Source organism: Notolabrus celidotus, chromosome 16 (genome assembly GCF_009762535.1).
Source record: "Notolabrus celidotus isolate fNotCel1 chromosome 16, fNotCel1.pri, whole genome shotgun sequence".
Taxonomy (NCBI): Eukaryota; Metazoa; Chordata; class Actinopteri; order Labriformes; family Labridae; genus Notolabrus; species Notolabrus celidotus.
In genome coordinates, this window is record NC_048287.1 from 27,689,117 (window position 1) to 27,708,228 (window position 19,112).

The following is a 19,112-nucleotide window of genomic DNA, read 5'->3' on the forward strand; positions in this document are numbered from 1 at the left end:
AACAGTTAGCAACAATTACACTGTATGTTATCATAAAGATTAGGGACTACATTTCCCAGACTTTATATAAACCATCCCTTAAAAATACAGAATTAAGATAAGATATTACTTAATTGATCCCCCGGGGGGGAATTCAGTTGTTACAGCAACCCAGACATAAGTACAATCAAGAAGAAGTTTCAATAAGTAAAATAAAATAAAATAAAATAAACAGTGGTCAGCGTGGTGCAGTCTGTGGCCTCTGTTACTGTTCAACAGTCTGATGGCGGTGGGCACAAAGGAGCACCTGAAGCGTTCAGTCTTGCACCGTGGTGGAATGATGCGCTGACTGAACAAGCTCCCCATCAGCCACAGCTCATGGAGAGGGTGAGAGGGGTTATCCATCAACCTCCTCTCAGCCACTGACTCCAGACTGTCCAGTTCTAGGCCAACCACAGAGCAGCCCTTCTTTACCAGCTTGTTGAGCTTGCTGGCCTCACCCGTCTTGATACCTCCACCCCAGCACGCCACAGCAAAGAAGAAAGCACTGGCCACCACAGACTGGTAGAAGGTCTTCAGAAGCCTGCTGCAGACACTGAAGGACCTGAGTCTCCTCAGGAAGAACAGTCTGCTCTGTCCCTTCCTGTAGATGGCATCAGTGTTGGTGGAGCAGTCCAGTTTATTGTTTATTTGGACCCCAAGGCACTTGTATGAGTCCACCCTCTCCACTTCCTCCCCCTGGATGAGGACTGGGGCTGGAGGCCTCCTGTTCCTCGGGTAGTTCACCACCAGCTCCTTAGTCTTACTGATGTTGAGCTTCAGGTGATTGCTGTCGCACCGTGCGATGAAGCTCTCTATCAGACCTCTGTACTCCTCCTCGTCATCTTCACTGATGCGTCCAACTATGGAGGAGTCAAGAGGAGAGAATTGCACTGCTTGTGGAAGTTACCCACCACTTACTCTAATGATAGACTATTTTTCAGTGGTGGACAAAGTACACAACTTCATTACTTAAGTCAAAGTATAGATACTCCATGTCAAATATTACTCCAGTACAAGTGAAAGTTGCTCTGTCAGATTATTACTGGTTAAAGTCCTGAAGTACTTCCTTTTAAAAACACATTAGTATTCAAAGTACTCCTTAAAAAATCTTCAAACATTGTATTTTCACAGTACATAAGTGCAGTAAAGAATACATATGAGTACATTCTGTTACATCATGTTTATCTAGAAACCATTACTTGAAATCTCTAAAAACTATAACATGGAATAAAAAAAAGAAGTTACTCCACAGACAACTTAGTTTGAAATGTTCATCTGGAATGAAACAAACGTTACGTAGCTCAACACGCTCTCTCAGGTTGGACTGTGAATGTTTGTATGATTGGGCAGAGTGTTCAAACGATACGTATCATTCTTCATTTCAAAAACCTCTAACACAGGCTGCAGATATGACCGTGGGTGATCAGGTGGAGAATTATAGCCTCCATCATTACCACCTCTACATGAACTGCCTGATCTGAGTGAAATTTGCTCTGTGTTTGCTCAGGGTTCAACCGTGGAGACGCACGATATACAGGTACGACTAAACCACTGAGACAAACAGAACTACACAAACACATTTTACTGTCTTAGGGATCAGATTTCAGAAAAGGAAAGGAAATTCATGAGCTGGCCTCAAGCAAAAGTAGTGAGTAACTAGAGCATTGATAGAAATGTAGTGGAGTAAGAAGTACAATAATTGTCTTCTAAATGTAGTGGAGTAAAAGTAATAAGTTCCCCCCAAAAATAATACTCAAGTAAAGTACAGGTACTGAAATAATGAACTTAAGTACAGGACTCAAGTACATTTACTGTTACTGTCCACCACTGCTATTTTTACATTACACAGTTATGTTGCTAGCCTACACATTTTCTGATTGGAAATATAATCTAAATTATCATAAAACAGACTGAAAGTACTTTTTGAAAACTTCCATGATTGACATATTGGAGGTTCAGTGTTGTAGTATTCTCCATCCAGGTCTCCTATGTAGAGACATATTCTGTAATCCCACACAGTGACATATTAAATGTCTGAGTGTGCAGCAGTCTGGCTGTCATCTCCAGCTTCCTACAGGTTTATTTATTCGTTATTTTCATTTTGCCAAAATGGAAGTCTCCCTGACCAGATCTCATTACCTCAGCCCACCTCTCACCCAATATGACCTGACATGACATGAAAGGTTACACTAATCCAATAAACACTCTTAACGCTGATATGCTTGATGACGGCCAGCTAGAGAAGTACACTCTGTTTGTTCCAGGGATTTGGGGGACTTGCTTTGTAGGTCCAGTTGGCTGCATCTGTATTTCCTGTTCATTAGTCTGCTGCCAAATCTGCTCTGTTCTATTGCCATTGGAAGAAGCAAAGTCTAAGTCGTGATTGTAATTTGTTTATTTGGTTTATTTGGACAGGGACAGGGTACAGTCATTTAGCTGTATCAGAGTTAGCTATTACCTACTTTACATTTGTAGTCCCCAATATATCAGGGAATACTCTTAAAGCAATTTGACCCCTTCAGTGTGTGGATTCATGAATAAAGCCTACTCTCTGGTGAAATACTGACACATGAACAAACCTTCAAAAAACCACAAACACGTACAACATTGTGTTAGATCTTTAATATTTTCAATATTTAGTTTTTGTTGTTTAGAAATATTGCACATGGTCAACATGCCTGCTTATGAGATAACACTCACCTCGCTCATCCTAAAATTCCTTCTCCAAAGTAAGGACAGTTTATTTTTAAGCACAATCATACAGTGTACACGCATACATGTGTGTGTATGCACATATGTCTGTGTGGGTGTGTGTGCAAGTGTGCATGTGATTGCACATGCATGCAGATGGACACTTAACAGCCCTAACCCCAGAGATGTGAATTGATAGTCTTCTATTACCTGTGTCTTTGTATATGTTTATACAACGTATATCCGGAATATATATCTGGAATATATCCTGAATCAGCTGGGTTCGATAACAGTCAAGATGGTGGACAAAATAGTCATGGTGACTATAAAAATACTGTCTCTAGAGTAGAATATAGAATGTAGAATACAATGAAAAATATACTATTGATTATGTTGCTGTGTGGAGAAAGAACAAGAGGTTGGTTGTGTACACACACTACCTGCATGTGCTAAAACATTCACACACACCCAAACACAGACCTAAATGCACAAATATGGAAATACCAGTATATATATTTTTGCACACATCCAACTGTATACAGAGAAACAAAAGAGATACCCATAATAATAACTACCCCCACTCTTCACCAAGGAAGCAAAGAGCCAAAAAGTGCTATTCAAAAGTTGTCTTTGACTTTTAGTAAGTTAAACCCTCTATCTCTTCAACAAGAACAATAATCGTGTGATTCTTTTTTCTTTTATACCTTCGTTAAAGATATTATCACAACCTTCCTCTCACTGACCGACTGCACTGGGTTTAATATCTATGGCACAGAGCCTTTCCCCGGAAACAAAATAACCCACCCACTTCCAAAAAAATAAATTTCCTATTGCACCATTTGACGGGAAAGGATAAAGTGTCGAGAAGAGAGGGAAGAGGGGAGGGCTCCAGAGACTGCCCTCCAGGGCTGGTCTAGGATCTGCTTTCCCTGAACTAACCCTAACCAGAGCCATCCTGAGCTACATAGCGCTTGACCCGGGACCAGTGCTTAAGGGCACTTTCTAACAACACTTGAGGGGGCCACAGAGACCCGATAGAGGTAAGGAAGGGGGATGGACAGGACCGAAGAGAAATGGGTTATCAGGAGAGGGGAAAGAAAGGAGGACAGGGGGAGGAGAAAGGAGGTTTATAACATACGGAACAAGGTTATTATTTTTTCTACTAAAACAATCTCTAAAAACAATACTTTCCTGATTTAACTTGCGGCGGTCCCAGACGAGAGGGGCCGCACAAATTGTGCAAACACCTGATTTCTGCGTTTTTTAACAAAACGACAATCACCCCTGCTCCCCCACTTCTGTGTCTGGTGAGAAATTGTAGCAGAGGGAAGGGGAGAGGGGGAGGTGGAGAACCGCCCCAGGTATGATTGAAAGTAGGGGCTGCCACCGACTGATTTTGTCCCCTTCTTTGTCCAAAGTTTTTCTTTTTTGTTGTGATTTTTTTTTATGCTGGAGAAGAAACACAATAGAGCCACAAGAGAAAAACAGGCCACGGTAAAACTGGTTATGTCCACGGCAACGATAACGAGAGAAAGCAACATTATATCCACTGGGAGATTCAGAGAAGTTTGGTTAAAATTCTACTTTTCGCTCTGTTGTTGTTGTTGTCCTTATTCGCTATTATTATGTCTTCCTGTAGTTGGAATATGACTCTTCTGTCAAAGTGAACATCATCCAGTTTCTTCTTCTTCTTCTTCTGCATTTTCCCTCTGCTCTGTTGGGAGCCAGTCAGTGTCGAACTTAACGTTGAATCTTCAAAGCCTCACAACCATTAGTCTCTTTACATAATCTCTTTACGGAGCCTGTTCACACAGGATTTGGGGATGGCACCCCAACAGACATACAGACATATATAATCAGCTCCCGCCAATGAGGATTCAGTCTTTCATAATGGCAATAACTGAAGGTGCAAATATTGGTCACACTACATCCCAACTCCTGTTTTCTTTCTGTTTTCCAGGAGCGAAAAGATTTCATGCTTTCAGCTTCTCTTCTCACTACAATCACTAAAAACTGTGCAGGCCGATGGCTTGGTCAGACCAGGGTTGACTATGTTTGTGTATGAGTGCTCACACTGCACAGATGTGTCCATGTCTGTGTGTATGCCTGCAATGTACAGTATATATTCATATATATATATAAATGTGTGTGTGTGTGTGTGTGTGTGTGTGTGCGTGTGTGCTGTCTGTCTTGCAGCATCTAGGGGCTGTGGAATATAAGTGGAGGTCGTTGGGGTTGTGTTTGTGTCCCGACCACTGTGCTGAGGAGTGGAAGGGCGAGAAGGAGGTCAAGTCAATGGCATCTGAGGGCTGGCTGGCTGGCTGGCAACAGCAAACTGCATCTGCACAATAAGTGACAAAGTGCCTTTGTGTGTCATGGTCCTTGGTGGCGGCCTCTGGGGACTGCCAACCAAGAGTAACAGTCTGATTTGGTAAGGGTGTATGTGTGTGTGTGTGTGTGTGCGTATGTGTTTGTGTGGGATTCTGTGCATGCTGGAGATTACATATGCACCAGTGTTAATGTGTATGTTTGTGTGTGTGTGTGTGTGTGTGTGTGTGTGTGTGCTGGAGATTGAGTGTGTACCACCGAGTTTGTGTGTGAAACTACAAACTACTGTACAAATGTGCTGAGAGCAGACCTGGGCAAAGCGTGAACTGCAAATATTCTTGATAGTTGGAAACAAAGAAGACAAACTCAAAGGGGCACTTGACTCATCAAGACTTGCATGTTATTCATCCACTTTTGAGGCTCCTTTTTTTGAATGTCTGATTCGACAAATCAAGCACACCTTGAGTACTTTGAATATTTGTGACCATATTCAAATGTATTTTTTTGCCCAGGTCTGGTGAAGATTTAGTGCCGGTGGATCAGGTCCCGCTGGAGTACTGGTGCAACACATACAAGGACATTCTGCGGGACGACACTCCTCTCTCTCTTTTTTCTTTTTCTTGATTTCCAACTTCTTCATCCACTCCAGCTTATGATCCTTCGCTTTTTGGCTCCTCGGGACTCCGGCCTTTGTCTCCCGGCTGCTCCGTCCCTCCGTCCTCCCGTGATGACTGATTGAAAGAGGAGCTGTGGGACGGGGCGGGGCTGGTTTCGGCTGACCCTCCGAACTCGAAGGCTCCCGGCGTGGCCGTCTGCATGATCTTCTGACGGACCTCGCGGATCTTCAGCTGCAGACACACCTTGGTGGGGAAGGTTTCTGAGTAGCGTGCCTGGAAGGCAGCAGTGGCCTGAGCTGGAAGGGGAGGAGAGGAAGAAGACGGGAAAGTGAAGACAGGAGATAAAGAGATGTAGCATTTGTTACAAAAAAAAAAAAAGATATGAAGTATTACCGTATATCCTGTATGATATTCTTAAAGGTTGCAATTAATACCAATTGCATGTATGGTTATTTTGTGTTCAGTCTCCTTCAAATGCAGAAAATGAGAGTTAAATGATTTTAAAGCCAAAGTGTGGCCTCTAACATCCTCTACTTGACAAATATAGAGCCGCTGTCCACACAATGAAGTTAGAAGGGGAAAGACCGGGGAGAAAAAAACATACAGATATAGAGTTCTGGTGAGCAGAAGTTCCCCTGTAGGAGCTTTTCACTTTATGAACTTGATGAGTATAATCTCCCCCTGAACTAAATTTAGACCCTAGTTCCACTGGTCGAAACGCATGTAGTTCAGGGGAAAAGTCCTTAGTTCCAGGGTAAAGTTCCTCCAGTCGAAATGCCCCTTATGTTCATTTAGTCCATGTGAAGGACCAATCACTTGAGGTTCCACATGTGCAGAGAGGGGATCTACTCTATGGTGGCTCAGTGGATCTGAGAACAACAACTTTCCTCAGTTCTCTCAGGGGAAACTCAAGAAAAGAAGACGCATAGTTTTATATCACTTTACATTTTCCAAAGTGTTCAGAAGTGTAAATAATAGTGGACTGATGACTCTTACAAGATACTTTCTTGGGAGTTTCAAAAAATCCTTGAGATTCAGAAAGTATTTCTCTCATTTTGACACCTTTTTTTTTATTTTATTCTTTTATTTAAATTGTGCCTTTATTTGGAGGATAGCTGAAGAGAGACAGGAAATGTGGGGAGTAGAGAGTGGGAGAAGACATGCAGGACATGGTCACGGCAGGGACTCAAATCGATGACCTCTGCGACGAGGACTATAGCCTCTGTATGTGGGGCGCTTAGACTGCTAGGCCACCAGCGCCCCCATTTTGAGACCTTTAAAGATGTGGATAGCTGTTTTCTTCTGACCTATGACTACGCTGTATGATGTAGAAGGCTCTCTGGGTGAAGTAACGTATGTCTTTTGAATAAAAATCAAAGACTTAATCTTGTTGTTTATCAGTGAGTTGTTCTAGATGTGACTTAATGCACCATGTTCTGTGGGTTTACCTGAAGGGAAGAAGCCGTGTTCCTGAAACAGCTGCATGACCAGGGCCCGGCGCTGATCCAGAGTTCTACGCAGAGAAGAGTAGGGAGCCCGGTCTATCTCTCCAAGAATATCCTCTCCTTCTGTACCTGGTTTAAAAAAAAAATAGTGAACATCTTATTACTATCGTTACATATTTTGTTGCAGTCCTGCAGCTATTGCACCTGGTGTACCTGTTGGACCCGCTCTGTCGAAGGTGAAGATCTCTCCCTCACACTTGGCCGCACTCTTGGGGGTGTTAGGCTCAGAGCTGCAGCTGGAGAGACGGCGAGTCTTCCTCCTTGGGGAGATGGGGTCTTCTGCTGAGGGCTCCAGCTCTAGATACAGAAGAAGTCAAGGGTCAAGAGGAGAATTAATCGCATGAGAAGTTATGAAAAGAAGGAGACATAAGGGGTGATAGGATAGGGCAGAGGGGTAGGATGTAATTAATAGTGTAGAGCACAGGTGGGGAATATTTAATCAATGAGAGAGAGCAAAGGAGGAAAAGGGGCAATCAGAAAGAGGTAGAGTGGAAAACAATGAATGGAAGTGAGAGAAATTGAAGTTGAAAATAGAAATGGAAAATAAACCAAAGTGGTTGCTCTCATGAATCGTAATCTAAACCCTGTTTACATGGAAAAAGCATGACCTCTGGACCTTGCCTGTGATTGCCAATTTGTGAATTTGCCATCTCCATAATTGCAGAATAAAACGTCCTCTGCGAATTACCTACCATTTCTCACCGAGCTCAGACAGCAAGGGATATTGTTGGCATCTCAATGATGAAGGGGTTTATTTTTCCTCAGAGGTTTTTGTTTTTGTTGTGCCTCTTTGCTGGTTGAGAGATCTAAAACTGGAATTGACTGTTCTGTTCTGACAGCAATCTGGTGGAAACTTCAAGAGTCTAGTCCTGCTTAATAGCATGAGATCGATAGCAGAGAGAGTAGACTCATATCTGCTGGAGTGATGCGATGGTTTCGGGTGGTAATCTTCATCACTGAAGATCTCACCTGGACCACTAACACCGCATCACTGACCAAGAAGGCATGTCAGCGCCTCTACTTTCTCTGCAAGCTGAGGAAAGCTAGAGCCCATGCCCCCATCGGTGCACCTTCTACAGAGGCACCATCCACAGCATTCTCACCAGCAGCATCACTGTGTGGTACGGGGCCTGCACTGCGTCCTGCTGAATGACCCTCCAGCGCATCGTGAGGACAGCTGAGAAGATTGTTGGTGCCTCACTCCCCTCCCTCCATGACATTTACTCTTCCCGCCTCACCCGAAAAGACCTGCGCAATGCAGGCGACCCCTCCCACCACCCCTCTCACAGCCTCTTCAGCCTGTTGCCATCAGGAAGGAGACTACGCAGTCTCCGGGCCAGAACCAGCAGACTGAGGGACAGTTTTATCCACCAGGCAGTCAGGATGCTGAACTCTCTTCCTGTTTTGCCCCCTCTTCCCATAGTGCCCCCTTCACAGGCTTAACCCGGTCACTGATCCCCCCCCCAAATCAACACTGAGGTCTGTCATCCTCAGGACTGAAACACACACTCACTTTGATTTCAAATTGCACTATAGCAAAGTTTTGGCACTGTTTTAAACTGTATTTTATTATTTTTATTAGCTTACTTCTGATCTTTTTCTAGCTTTCCTATATTTATCTGTTGTTGTTGTTGCTAGGGTCTAAGAGAGAAACGTGCCTATCAAATCCTCTGTATGTCTGGTGCATACTGCAGTTTTTGACAATAAAGAAGACTTTGGCTTTAAAGAACAGATATGTCTCTTTCAGATGGCTCTCCAGTCATTTGGAACCACATTAATAATGAAGAGAAACAAATTACTTAAGCAAAATACAGACGTATGATGTGCAAATAAGTTCCACACGAGGTCAGTCATTTCTAAACTACACGAGGATTCTAGGTAATGTAGGGCCCAGTTTGACTGCATGTCTTCTTTGTCTCTGCAGGTATTTCTTTGGATCAAAGTCTGTGAGTCTCTCTCTACTTCTCACCGGTAGAGTTACGTCTCTTCCTGCGGTAGCTTCCCAGGATGGCTCGAGGTGAGGTAGCCAGACTCTGCAGAGTGGGCGAAGGAAGGACCTCTTCAGGGTTAAACTCTGGAAGCTCAGCAAAACGCTCCTCGAAGTACGTCTCAGACAAGACCCTGCACACAAAGAACACAGCGGTCATGTCGATCCCCTGCCCATTAATCTGCTGGATAGAATACCAAGGGATGTCCTCTGAATTTGAACATATTTCTCATGCCTGAGGGCTGAGATCTGCCAAGGCTTTCTCTTCCCTGTGACCTCACCAGCACTCTCCTTCTGTCTAAATAAAGAACATAAAGGGTGAGCTCTCCACCCACTCACAGCCAGTACACAAAGAGTTTCCACCATCGTTTTATTAAGTTGGAGGTTTTGGTCGCAAACTAAAATTGGAGCTAGATGACACTGTGTGAAAATCAGTGTTAAACAAAGTCAACAAATGGAGTCTTTTGCAGATTTTTTGCATCTCATCTTCAAGCTGCTTGGCGCCATAATGACAGAAGACAAGCTAGTGTTATATGAGCCCTCTCAGCTTGAGAAAATGTAAACTGTTAAAATTCAGAGAACATTGTCTTAGATTGACCAAAAAGACAGAAGGATCCAGCAGACTTGTTTTGTTTGAGTTTGGCACCGATTCTACCCGAGAGATAACTAAAGTCTGATCACAAAGAAAGGCTCTGCACTTAAATGAAAAGCTTTTCTTGCAGTCAAAGACGAGACAGGGATTCAATTATCACAAAACACTCGAGGTCTCACATTCAGTGTCGGCCCCTTATCTTCACGAATCAACCAATTTCCTTTCACTCTGAACATTCTGAAACTTTTGGGTTCATTAAGGAGGAGGATCCACTGCGACAAAAACACTTGAGATTATAATTCATCCTTACTTGTCGTGAGAGTCAGGTGTCTTTTTGAGTGGAGGAGGTCTGAACTTGATCCTCTTTGACGAAGAGGGGGCCTCTCTTTCCGTAGGGGGAGGGGGAGGGGGGTCCAAACCTGAGGTTGCTGGAGGAGTGGAACGAGGTCCAGCCTAAGAGGAGAGGGATGAGATCATGTGATTCTGGTATGTTCTTCTAAAGTAGTGCATTAGTAAAATAAACAGGTATGCCCTGATTCTTTAAAAAGTTATAGACGAAAGAGATAAAAAAATCTTTGTGCAGCCTTGAAAGATCCTTGACCAGAGCTTCAGTGAATGTGGGGTTTGATCAGAGGAGACTAAATGAATGTGGCAGGATTTATCTCCTCTCACCTCTTTGCTGCTGTCTCTCCGACTGATGTCTTCTCTGTCCGTCTCGAAATCTCCCTTCTTGTCGATGTTCTCCTTCATCCCTCTCTCTCGCTCTCTGTCCATCTCGCTCAGAGTCTCTCTGATGTGTCCGTCTCTCAGATTTTCCTCTTTGATTTGCAAACAGATGTCCTCCTCTTTTTTGACTGTAACAGGTAAAGGAAGATACCTCAGTTACTGTGCTGAGGTTTGTGGAAACACTTATAAAAGCTTACTGCAACCACTATCAGTACTACAGAGAAGAGCCATCAGAATGGTTCACAATGATGATTTCCCTGAACACACAAATTCATTGTTCCTGAAATCCAAAATATTGAAATTATTTGACCATGTAGATTTTAAAACTGCACAAATTGTGTATAAGGCAAGGAAAAATCTCCTTCCAGGAAATATTCAAAGATTATTCTTTGAAAGAGAGGGGAGTACAATATATGGATCCAGAAGGTTTGGGACATTTATCAAATGGAACAAATGACACACCAATTAAGACTCCAAAGAGAAACTTTTACAAAAAGATGGAGACCTGTACTGGCTCTACTAATGCAGTAGAGAGTGATGTTTAATTTAGGCGCTGACCAAGATCATGCATTATTTTTTCCTGGGTTCGACTTCGCACCTGTACTTTGACACGAGATATATCCGAGTGGATTAGAATTTATTGATGACAATATTTAATTATGATTTTCATTTCTCCTTTACTTATACGAACATTTATTCTTATACTTGTTTGTCTGTGTGTAATATTGTTTGTATGTATATTCTCTGGAGTGGACATTTTGCTTTATTTTATTTGTGTTATCTGATTCTGTCATAATGTCCGAATGTAACTATAAAGCTGGAAAAAGAAAAAAAAGACATATTTTTCACATTGTTCTGTTGATGAGAAAAACGAATAAAAACTAAGTTCAAAAAAAAAAAAAGAGAGAGAGGGGAGTTATAACTTAAGAGGGACAGTTAGCATTAAAAATGATGAGTGTTCAGACCACAAGGAGAAGTTTTTATATTTCAATCTGTGGAGTAAAACTGTGGAACAGTCTCAATATGGAGCTACAGCAATGTCAGAACATAATTCAGTTCAAGAAGATGTACAAAGAAATGATTTCCATGAGGTACAAGGAGGAAGACAGGTGTTGAGAATCACGAGGGGTTTACTTTTGTTTGTCGGTGTAAATATGAAGATAATATATGAAGATTTGACTTGTGGGATTGCACTAGTATAATGACAGATAATAGTGAATGAAGGAGTAGGATTAGATAAGTTTTAACTTCCTCCTACTCCTTTTCGCACATGTAAAGTAAATTGTTTCACTGCTTGCTAATATTGATTTTGTTTCCTTTGTATAACTGTTTCTTCTTTTCTACTTGTATGCTTTTTTTTGTATTTTTACTTTTACATGTTCCAAATAAAGACATCAAATCAAGATGGAGACTTGTTTTAAGAGGTGCACACTGAAACTTTTCAAAATATATTTTCCATTCACTGAAAACAGAAACAATGTGGAGTCATTTACTGTCTCACATATTGAGAGAAATATATTCCCACTGTGAGCAATTTAGAAAATATCAAGTCCACTTCAATGAAGATCAAAAGAGCAACAGTTTCATCCAAACAGATGTATGATGAGTTCACACAGGTGTCAGTATTGATAATGATATTCAAGAAGATTTCCTAAAGCTTCAAACAGAGAGTAGAGAAACCAACACTGAAAGTCAAAGCTCAACAATTGAGAGCCAGGGAAGCGTTACCTGTTGCGTTACCCATGCAGGAAGGTAAAGTAAAGCCAAAAGCGCAGCTCGACAATCCTCTTCCTGCATCCTCAGCCTGACCGTCCATCAGGCATTCCTTCTTCACCTCCACCTTTGAGTCAAACTCCACCGCCATGTTCGGCTGAGGGGTTGTCACCGGTGAACCCTGCACCCCTGTCGCCAATGGAGAGGAGGGTTTCATCAGGTCCTGGGCTGGGGCGGCCACTGCAGATGGCACGCTTGTCATGGAGACCACACCAGGAGGCAGTGCAATGGTTGGTGCTGGGTAGATGGCAGTAAGTACCTGAAGGGGAGGAAGTCAGGGAGTGAGAGAGACTGTGAGTACTGTGGCAGAAGAAGAAATTAGAAGAGCTTTTTAGATGAGTGGACAGAATTGAAGCTAAGGCAGTAAAATGAGTGAGAGTGAAATTCTGTTCCTTTTTCCTCCTAAAGTAAACAAAAATCAATCTTTAAATTAACGCTACAGTTTTCAAAAAAGGTACCACCAAATGTAAATTACAGAGGCCTAAAAAGACTGCAGATCATTTTCATGTTTGTTTACTGAAATTTCCTTCAAAACAAACGCTGTGATGATTTATTGATACTGCATCGAGCACCTTTGAGCCGTCTGCCTCTGGAGCAGCGTGAGCTCCAGGCTTTAGAAATCAAACTGCACTCTTTAAAAACCAGAAACTTTTTGATGAAGTTTTAATGAATTCATCCGGCGTTATACAAATCATGGACTTTTTGTGAAATCAGAAAATTAAAACTGAAGACCAAAAACTCAAAAATGAAAAGATTCATTAATTAATCAGCTGCGAACGCTCAGCTCGGACTTCAGTAACCTTCACATGTCTACAAATGATCTTTTGAAGAGAATCAAACCTGGTGAAAAGCCAGACTTCTTTTTTAATATGCCTCTCATTTGATGTTAAACTTTTCAAGGTTTACTCAAGACGACACACCTACACACTGAGGTTAAAGAGTTTACAGTTAAATGCTTCTATTTACCTGACGCACAGCGGTCCCTGAGGCCTGACCTGGAGGGGTCTGTGATTGACAGCTCAGGGGCGGGGCTGGAGCTAAAAGAGGCTGTTGACCAACGATTGGCTGAACCAGGGTTTGCCCAGCCGGGGCGACTGCAGCGAAGCCGAGGGTTGCCATAGATGATTGGAGATAAGCTGGGCCTTGGGCGGGTGTGGCCTGCTGGGGTGTTGCTGTTGTAACTCCTGGACCAGACTGGACATAAGTGATCCTAGATAAAGAAGGATGGGCGTCAGAGCAGGGTAAAGCTGAAAAACTACACATCAGAACAGGTAATAGTGAATGTACGGCTAACTTATCACTATTTCCAGCTAGAAAAACACAAACTGCAAAAGAAAATAGATAAAAGCGCACGTATAAAGGATGGTTTTTGGTTTTTTTTATTATTCTTATTATTTTTTTGGGTGTGGCCTTTTGCCTTCAGGACAGGACAGCTGAAGAGGGACAGGACATATGGGCAGTAGAGAGAGGGGGAAGACATGCAGTGCATGGTAGCGGTCGGGAGTCGAACCGGCAACCTCTGCGACGAGGACTATTGCCTCTGTATGTGGGGCGCTTAGACCGCTAATAATAATAATAATAACTGGTATTTTTATAGCGCATTTCAAAACCAAGGTCGCTTAACAGGATCAGGTAGGGGGTCTGGGGGGTAGGTTTGGGACAACACTATCTAACGGGGAAAGGCCTTGAGAAAAAGGTGCGTTTTGACTGCTTTCTTAAAGCTGTCCAGGGTTGGGGCGCTGCGGATGTCCGGAGGGAGAGAGTTCCACAGATTGGGGACTGTCACACTGAAGGCTCTGTCTCCAAAAGTCTGCAGCTTAGTCTGGGGTATGGAGAGGAGACCCAGGTCCGAAGACCGTAGGTTCCGGGATGGAGTGTGTTGGTGGAGGAGGTCAGCCAGGTATTGGGGGGCAAGGGCATGCAGGGATTTGTAGGTGAGGAGGAGGAGTTTATAGGAGATACAGTACTTTACAGGGAGCCAGTGGAGGTGAATGAGAGTGGGGGTGATGTGCTGCCACATGAGAACCCTGGCAGCTGAGTTCTGCACATATTGGAGCCTGTCCAGGGCATAAGCGCCCCATAAAGAATGTTTTTGTAGATATGCATTGTAAAAAAAATCAGTGGCGATAATCAATCAATCATTATATTATCGCCACTGACTTTTCAAACAATGATTTCCTTTCTAATGGATTAATTAATGAATAAAAGTTCATTCAAATTAGATTCAACTTCTTCAAAGTGTCAGAGATTGATGTAAGAATATCAATTTCAAATTTTAAATAGCTCCTTTTGTCAGGACCATCAGTCTAAACTCTATAAACTATTATATTTACTATAATAAAAACTAATAATCGAGAGTCAACAGCATCTTTAAAAAGATGATACAAGTACATTTAGGGCAATTCTGCTTTAAAATGAAGAAATAATAGTGATAGAAATCGTTGCCAACTAACAATTTGATTAACCTCTAATGCCGGCTGTAAAGAAAAGCTTTAAATTGTAATAAATTAAAGTTAAATTGCATCAAATCTGGAGGCTTTTCTTTAGTACATTCACTGTACATCAACGATCGTTCATGTAACCGCCTCACATCAGAATCTGACGGACATTTGAAAAGCTCGCTGAGCTGCAATAACTCAGACGGATCTCTGACCAGCTGACAGAGGAAAATAAAAGCGGGTACATGCTGCTGTCTTTCAGGTGCTTGGCCTGCGTTAGTGACCTGGTGGGTGGAGAGGTCAGGAGAACGGTCTGTGGAGGCGCGGCACCAGGAGCCATCATCGTTGCCACAGAAACAGGAAAAGGGCTCCCAGGATGCACTGCTGCTGCACCGCTAGGGTGAACGCTGGTCTGGACGACAGGCATGGGAGCGATCTGGATAATCTTTGAGGGACGAGAGAAACATAAAAACAAAAGAAGATTCTCACCAACAATCTAAAAATAGACACAGAACAGTCGGGCTGTTTTTAGCAAACATGCATAATTAAAGATTTATCTGTTGTGTTTCGTGTGAGACAACCTTATGAATAACAAATGTGGTTTCAGGGTTCTAGAATTTTAAATATTTGTGCTTGAAAAAAATCAGCATTCCCTGATTTTAAAGTGTGTAGAAATGATTGTTCGTCCATTTGACAACATCAGTTAATCAAGATATGACTGCAGGTGTACAATAATAGAAACAAGCCCGTTCAGTTTAAGGAGACTCAGAACATCTTCAAGAGATTTCCTTTTATTGTCTGAGCAGGAGTCTAGTCCCCTGTGTGTGTAACCTCTCATGATCTGACAGTGAAAGAGGCAAACCTGCAAATTAGGGTTGTAAATTTCAAGTATTCTCTGAGATCGATCTTTGGAAATGTTAACGATCTATTATCGATTAATCATCTTGTGTCAAAAACAAAGCCAAATGCGATTTTTCCCCTTAATCCAAATTTTCTTCATGACACAATGTTTATAACTGACGATATTAAACAGCTACGGATCATATTGAGGCGTACAAAATGCAAAACGCTGAATATCAACGTGTGGAGCGGGTTTACAGTCAAGTGAAGGCTCAGATTTCAACAAGGGAACTGAACAGAAACATATTCTAGACTCACAGTGTCCAGTTTTCTGTCTACTCGTTCTTATTGAGAAAAATAATCATGTGTACGTGGTCAGGTGTCAGATGGGAGCACAACCGGATCATAATCAGTCCGGCGGCGGAAACAAAAAAGCACTCGTGGAGACCTATCACTCAGCCGCAGCCCCCAGCTGTGTGCAACACCTTCAGTCAGCTGATTCACATCGAAACATGCTTTAAATGTGAAACACCTCCCTGATAGCTGAACAAAATATAAGACCACATGATGTTTGTTCCACAAGATAGAAAATCAAAACAGAAAAATGTGTTGGAGTAAGTTCTTAACAATCAATCAATTGATGCTCGATTAATTTATAACATCCCTTCTGTAAATATATCTTTTTTTAAAGTAATGACTGCAGGACTTAAGAAATATCATTTGAATCTTCTTTTATTTTTTTGTACTTTTGGAAAATACCTGAAAGCCTCAGAAAGAGAGACATGTATCCTCTGAAGATTTTCATGGCTGCAAGTAAGAAAGCAATAACACGAGTCTGGCTTCAGAAGAACCCTCCCACCATTAAACTACTTAAAAACATTATTAACTCTGTTAGCAGTATGGAAAAAATGACTTTTGCTCTTCGCCTTCAAAAGAAGAAGGGGGATACACTCTGGGAAAAAATGGGATTTCTACAACCACAAAGATTCTGTACTTTTTCTGTTTGTCTGAATGCCTTTGTTGTGTACTGTACCTGTCTATAATACTTAAGATTCACTTTATTTTTTACTGATTGTAATGTAATGTCCTAGTCCTCACTTGTTCAATGTTACATGTTCATATAAAACAAAAATAAAAATGAAAGTTTCTAATCCAAACAGTAAAAGATGCATCACATGAGCATGAAGCAGAGCTGTGTACTTCTCTGGAACATGTGTCGTCCCTGTCTGCTTTAAATGTTGCTGCTGATGTTTAGGATTCAACCACCTCGTCAGCGGCGTCCGTTCACCCCTGACGCTCCTCACACTTATTTCAGACACCATCCCGACCCTCTTACCTTGTTTCCTGTCGCAGAGCCGTTCTGCACAGGAAGAGGCGGAGCGACCAGGGAAATGGAAGGGTGAGGAGGAGTAGACCCTGTTCTGACTGTTGCCATGGGAACCAACATCTTGCTCTGCAAGACGGGCGACTGCGTTTGGACTAATAAGTGAGAAAGAGAGGGATAGAGAGAGAGAGATATAGAGAGGAGGGGAGACAAAATTAAAAACACTCAGTTGGAGAAACAGATGAATCGAGCCAAAATAAGAGAGGTGAGGACAGCTCAGGAGCGACGGGTGGGTGGAGACACACTGAGACAGAGAGGACATTTCTAATACTCATAATAGTGAAATTCCTGGCTGATAACAGGGGAGAACAATGTTCTGCTGCTTTTGACTCTTATGAATAGAGAGTGATTAAGGCATGTGTGGGCGGCAGGCGCTCATACTCATGTCAACAGTGTTTCTCCTGTCAATCATCTTCCTCCCGTTTATGTAAGCCAATCAAATCTATTTTCAGAGCTTCCTGAGAAGATGATTAATAAGAAAAAGGAACTCGAACAATAATCAAATCTAAGATACACATTTATTTCTTTAGTCTCCAGAGAGCCAGTGACAACATCAAGAGGAGCGAAGCCAAATTGTTGCTCTCCGTCTCACCTCTGGTCCCGGGGCTGACTGATGCAACTCTGATCCCCGCCCCCGAGTGCACGCCATTTGCCAGGGCGGTATTGGTGGGCAGGGAGAGAATTTGCTGGTGGGTAAGTTGAGGGGACGAGGGGCTCTCGGTTGGCAGGATGTACTGGACCTGAGCTAGTGGCTTGAGGCTGGCGGGAGGTGTGTGAGAGGAGGTGGCAGCAGTAGGGTGGAGAACAGGAAGCGGGGGTTGTGCGTGTGGCTGCGGGGGGAGAAGCTGCACAGGTTGGGTAGCAGGAAAGGACCCACCCAGAACTAGGCTAGTGACCAGGCCGCTGCTGCCCAAAGGGGTTACACTGACTGGACCAGGAGAGGAGGATGAGGATAGGTACCCACCCCCTGCGTTGATTGGCAGCTGCTGAGGTCCGCCTCCTCCAATCAGGAGAGTAGTTTTCTTGTCCTGGGGCAGGGAGCCGAGGGGGGCGGTCCCTTCCACTGCCCTGCTGGCGATGGGGATGGGCGTGCTGGCGATGGGTCGTACCACGTTGGTCACCATTGTGGGGGCCATGCGGACGGCGCTGAGAACCTGGGTCAGACCCTGCTGGGCCAAAGTGGAGCTGGAGGATAAGCCTGCGATGGACAGAGAGGAAACACCCTGCCCACTTTCCACTCCTCCTTCTCCTCCACCTGCTGCCGTCTCCTCTCTCTTGGATCCTCCCTCACTCCCCTCCTCTCTTCCGTCTGTGCCTCTCTTTCTCTTCCTCTCAGATCCCTCTTCACCACCACCTCCTCCCCCTCCACTGTTCCCTTTAGATGAGGTGGAGTCGGAGTGAGGGATGGAGGGAGAGGAAGAGGGGAGAGAGGAGCGAGCCACTGGCTGGAAGCCATGCTGCAGGGAGGAGAGAGATGGAGAGAGATGGAGAGATCAAAGACAGAAAGTTACTATGTAAAGTTCTTCTCATCTTTGTGAACACAGAATCCCTAAACTTGTAGTAACTCTTTGGGTTTTTAAAGTTTGATGGGAAAAATGAACTCAGAAAGAAAAAGCTTAAATTAAACCACCAACGACATGATGCCTTAAGTGCAGAATTAAGTTTAACTCTTCAAAGCTCTTCAGTGAAAGTCCAGCTACATAAATAAGCAACTCATGCAGCTAGTGAAGACACAGATCGGGTTTTGAATGAGTTGAATATGAAGCTTCATACCAAGACTGTAAACAGCTGAGAAGAGAGCATCGCTTCAACACAAGTAAAGCAGTTTAAAGCATGTTTTATATTTGATATATCCAGTACAAAATGGTGGGAGAGAGAGACACAAGCCCCTTTTACTAAACCTGTTCAAGACAGGACTGTTCCACCTTTGTTAAGCCGAGCCGCCCATGTGAATGCCACAGACACATAACTGTAGCCGAGCCAGGGTCACAGAAAAACTATAAAACGGTGCTACTGTAAAGCTTGTGTGCTGTTTATTCATGTTATGCCTCTAAGGCTTCTATTACACCATCTGAGATCACACACCGGGAGATCAATAATACTCGGTTAAGGGGTTCAGTGTAAAAGTAAAGTGCTGCAGTTTGGCAAAATCTTAAAGTAAAAAAAGGGGACAGGGTTGTGTAGGAAAACCAGGCTCAAAGTAAATCCCA

General features: G+C 43.1%; 1 protein-coding gene across 2 annotated transcripts in view; it reads right to left on the bottom strand.

Annotated features, from left to right (window-relative positions):
* Positions 1-2,398: 2,398 nt before the first annotated feature.
* The window catches only part of cica (capicua transcriptional repressor a), a 53,309-nt gene continuing 36,595 nt past the window's right edge, over positions 2,399-19,112 (bottom strand). The window contains exons 12-22 of one of the 2 annotated variants that reach the window (XM_034705492.1): positions 17,867-18,359; positions 16,855-16,997; positions 14,963-15,123; positions 13,207-13,450; positions 12,196-12,499; positions 10,414-10,595; positions 10,052-10,194; positions 9,132-9,283; positions 7,316-7,459; positions 7,106-7,231; positions 2,399-5,953 (exon numbers count right to left, since the gene is read on the bottom strand). In XM_034705492.1, coding sequence (XP_034561383.1) covers positions 5,691-5,953; positions 7,106-7,231; positions 7,316-7,459; positions 9,132-9,283; positions 10,052-10,194; positions 10,414-10,595; positions 12,196-12,499; positions 13,207-13,450; positions 14,963-15,123; positions 16,855-16,997; positions 17,867-18,359 — 2,355 coding nt within the window. In that variant the 3' untranslated portion in view covers positions 2,399-5,690. Of the gene's footprint in view, positions 5,954-7,105; positions 7,232-7,315; positions 7,460-9,131; positions 9,284-10,051; positions 10,195-10,413; positions 10,596-12,195; positions 12,500-13,206; positions 13,451-14,962; positions 15,124-16,854; positions 16,998-17,494; positions 18,360-19,112 lie in introns of both variants that reach the window. The other variant, XM_034705491.1, reaches the window with a different exon arrangement.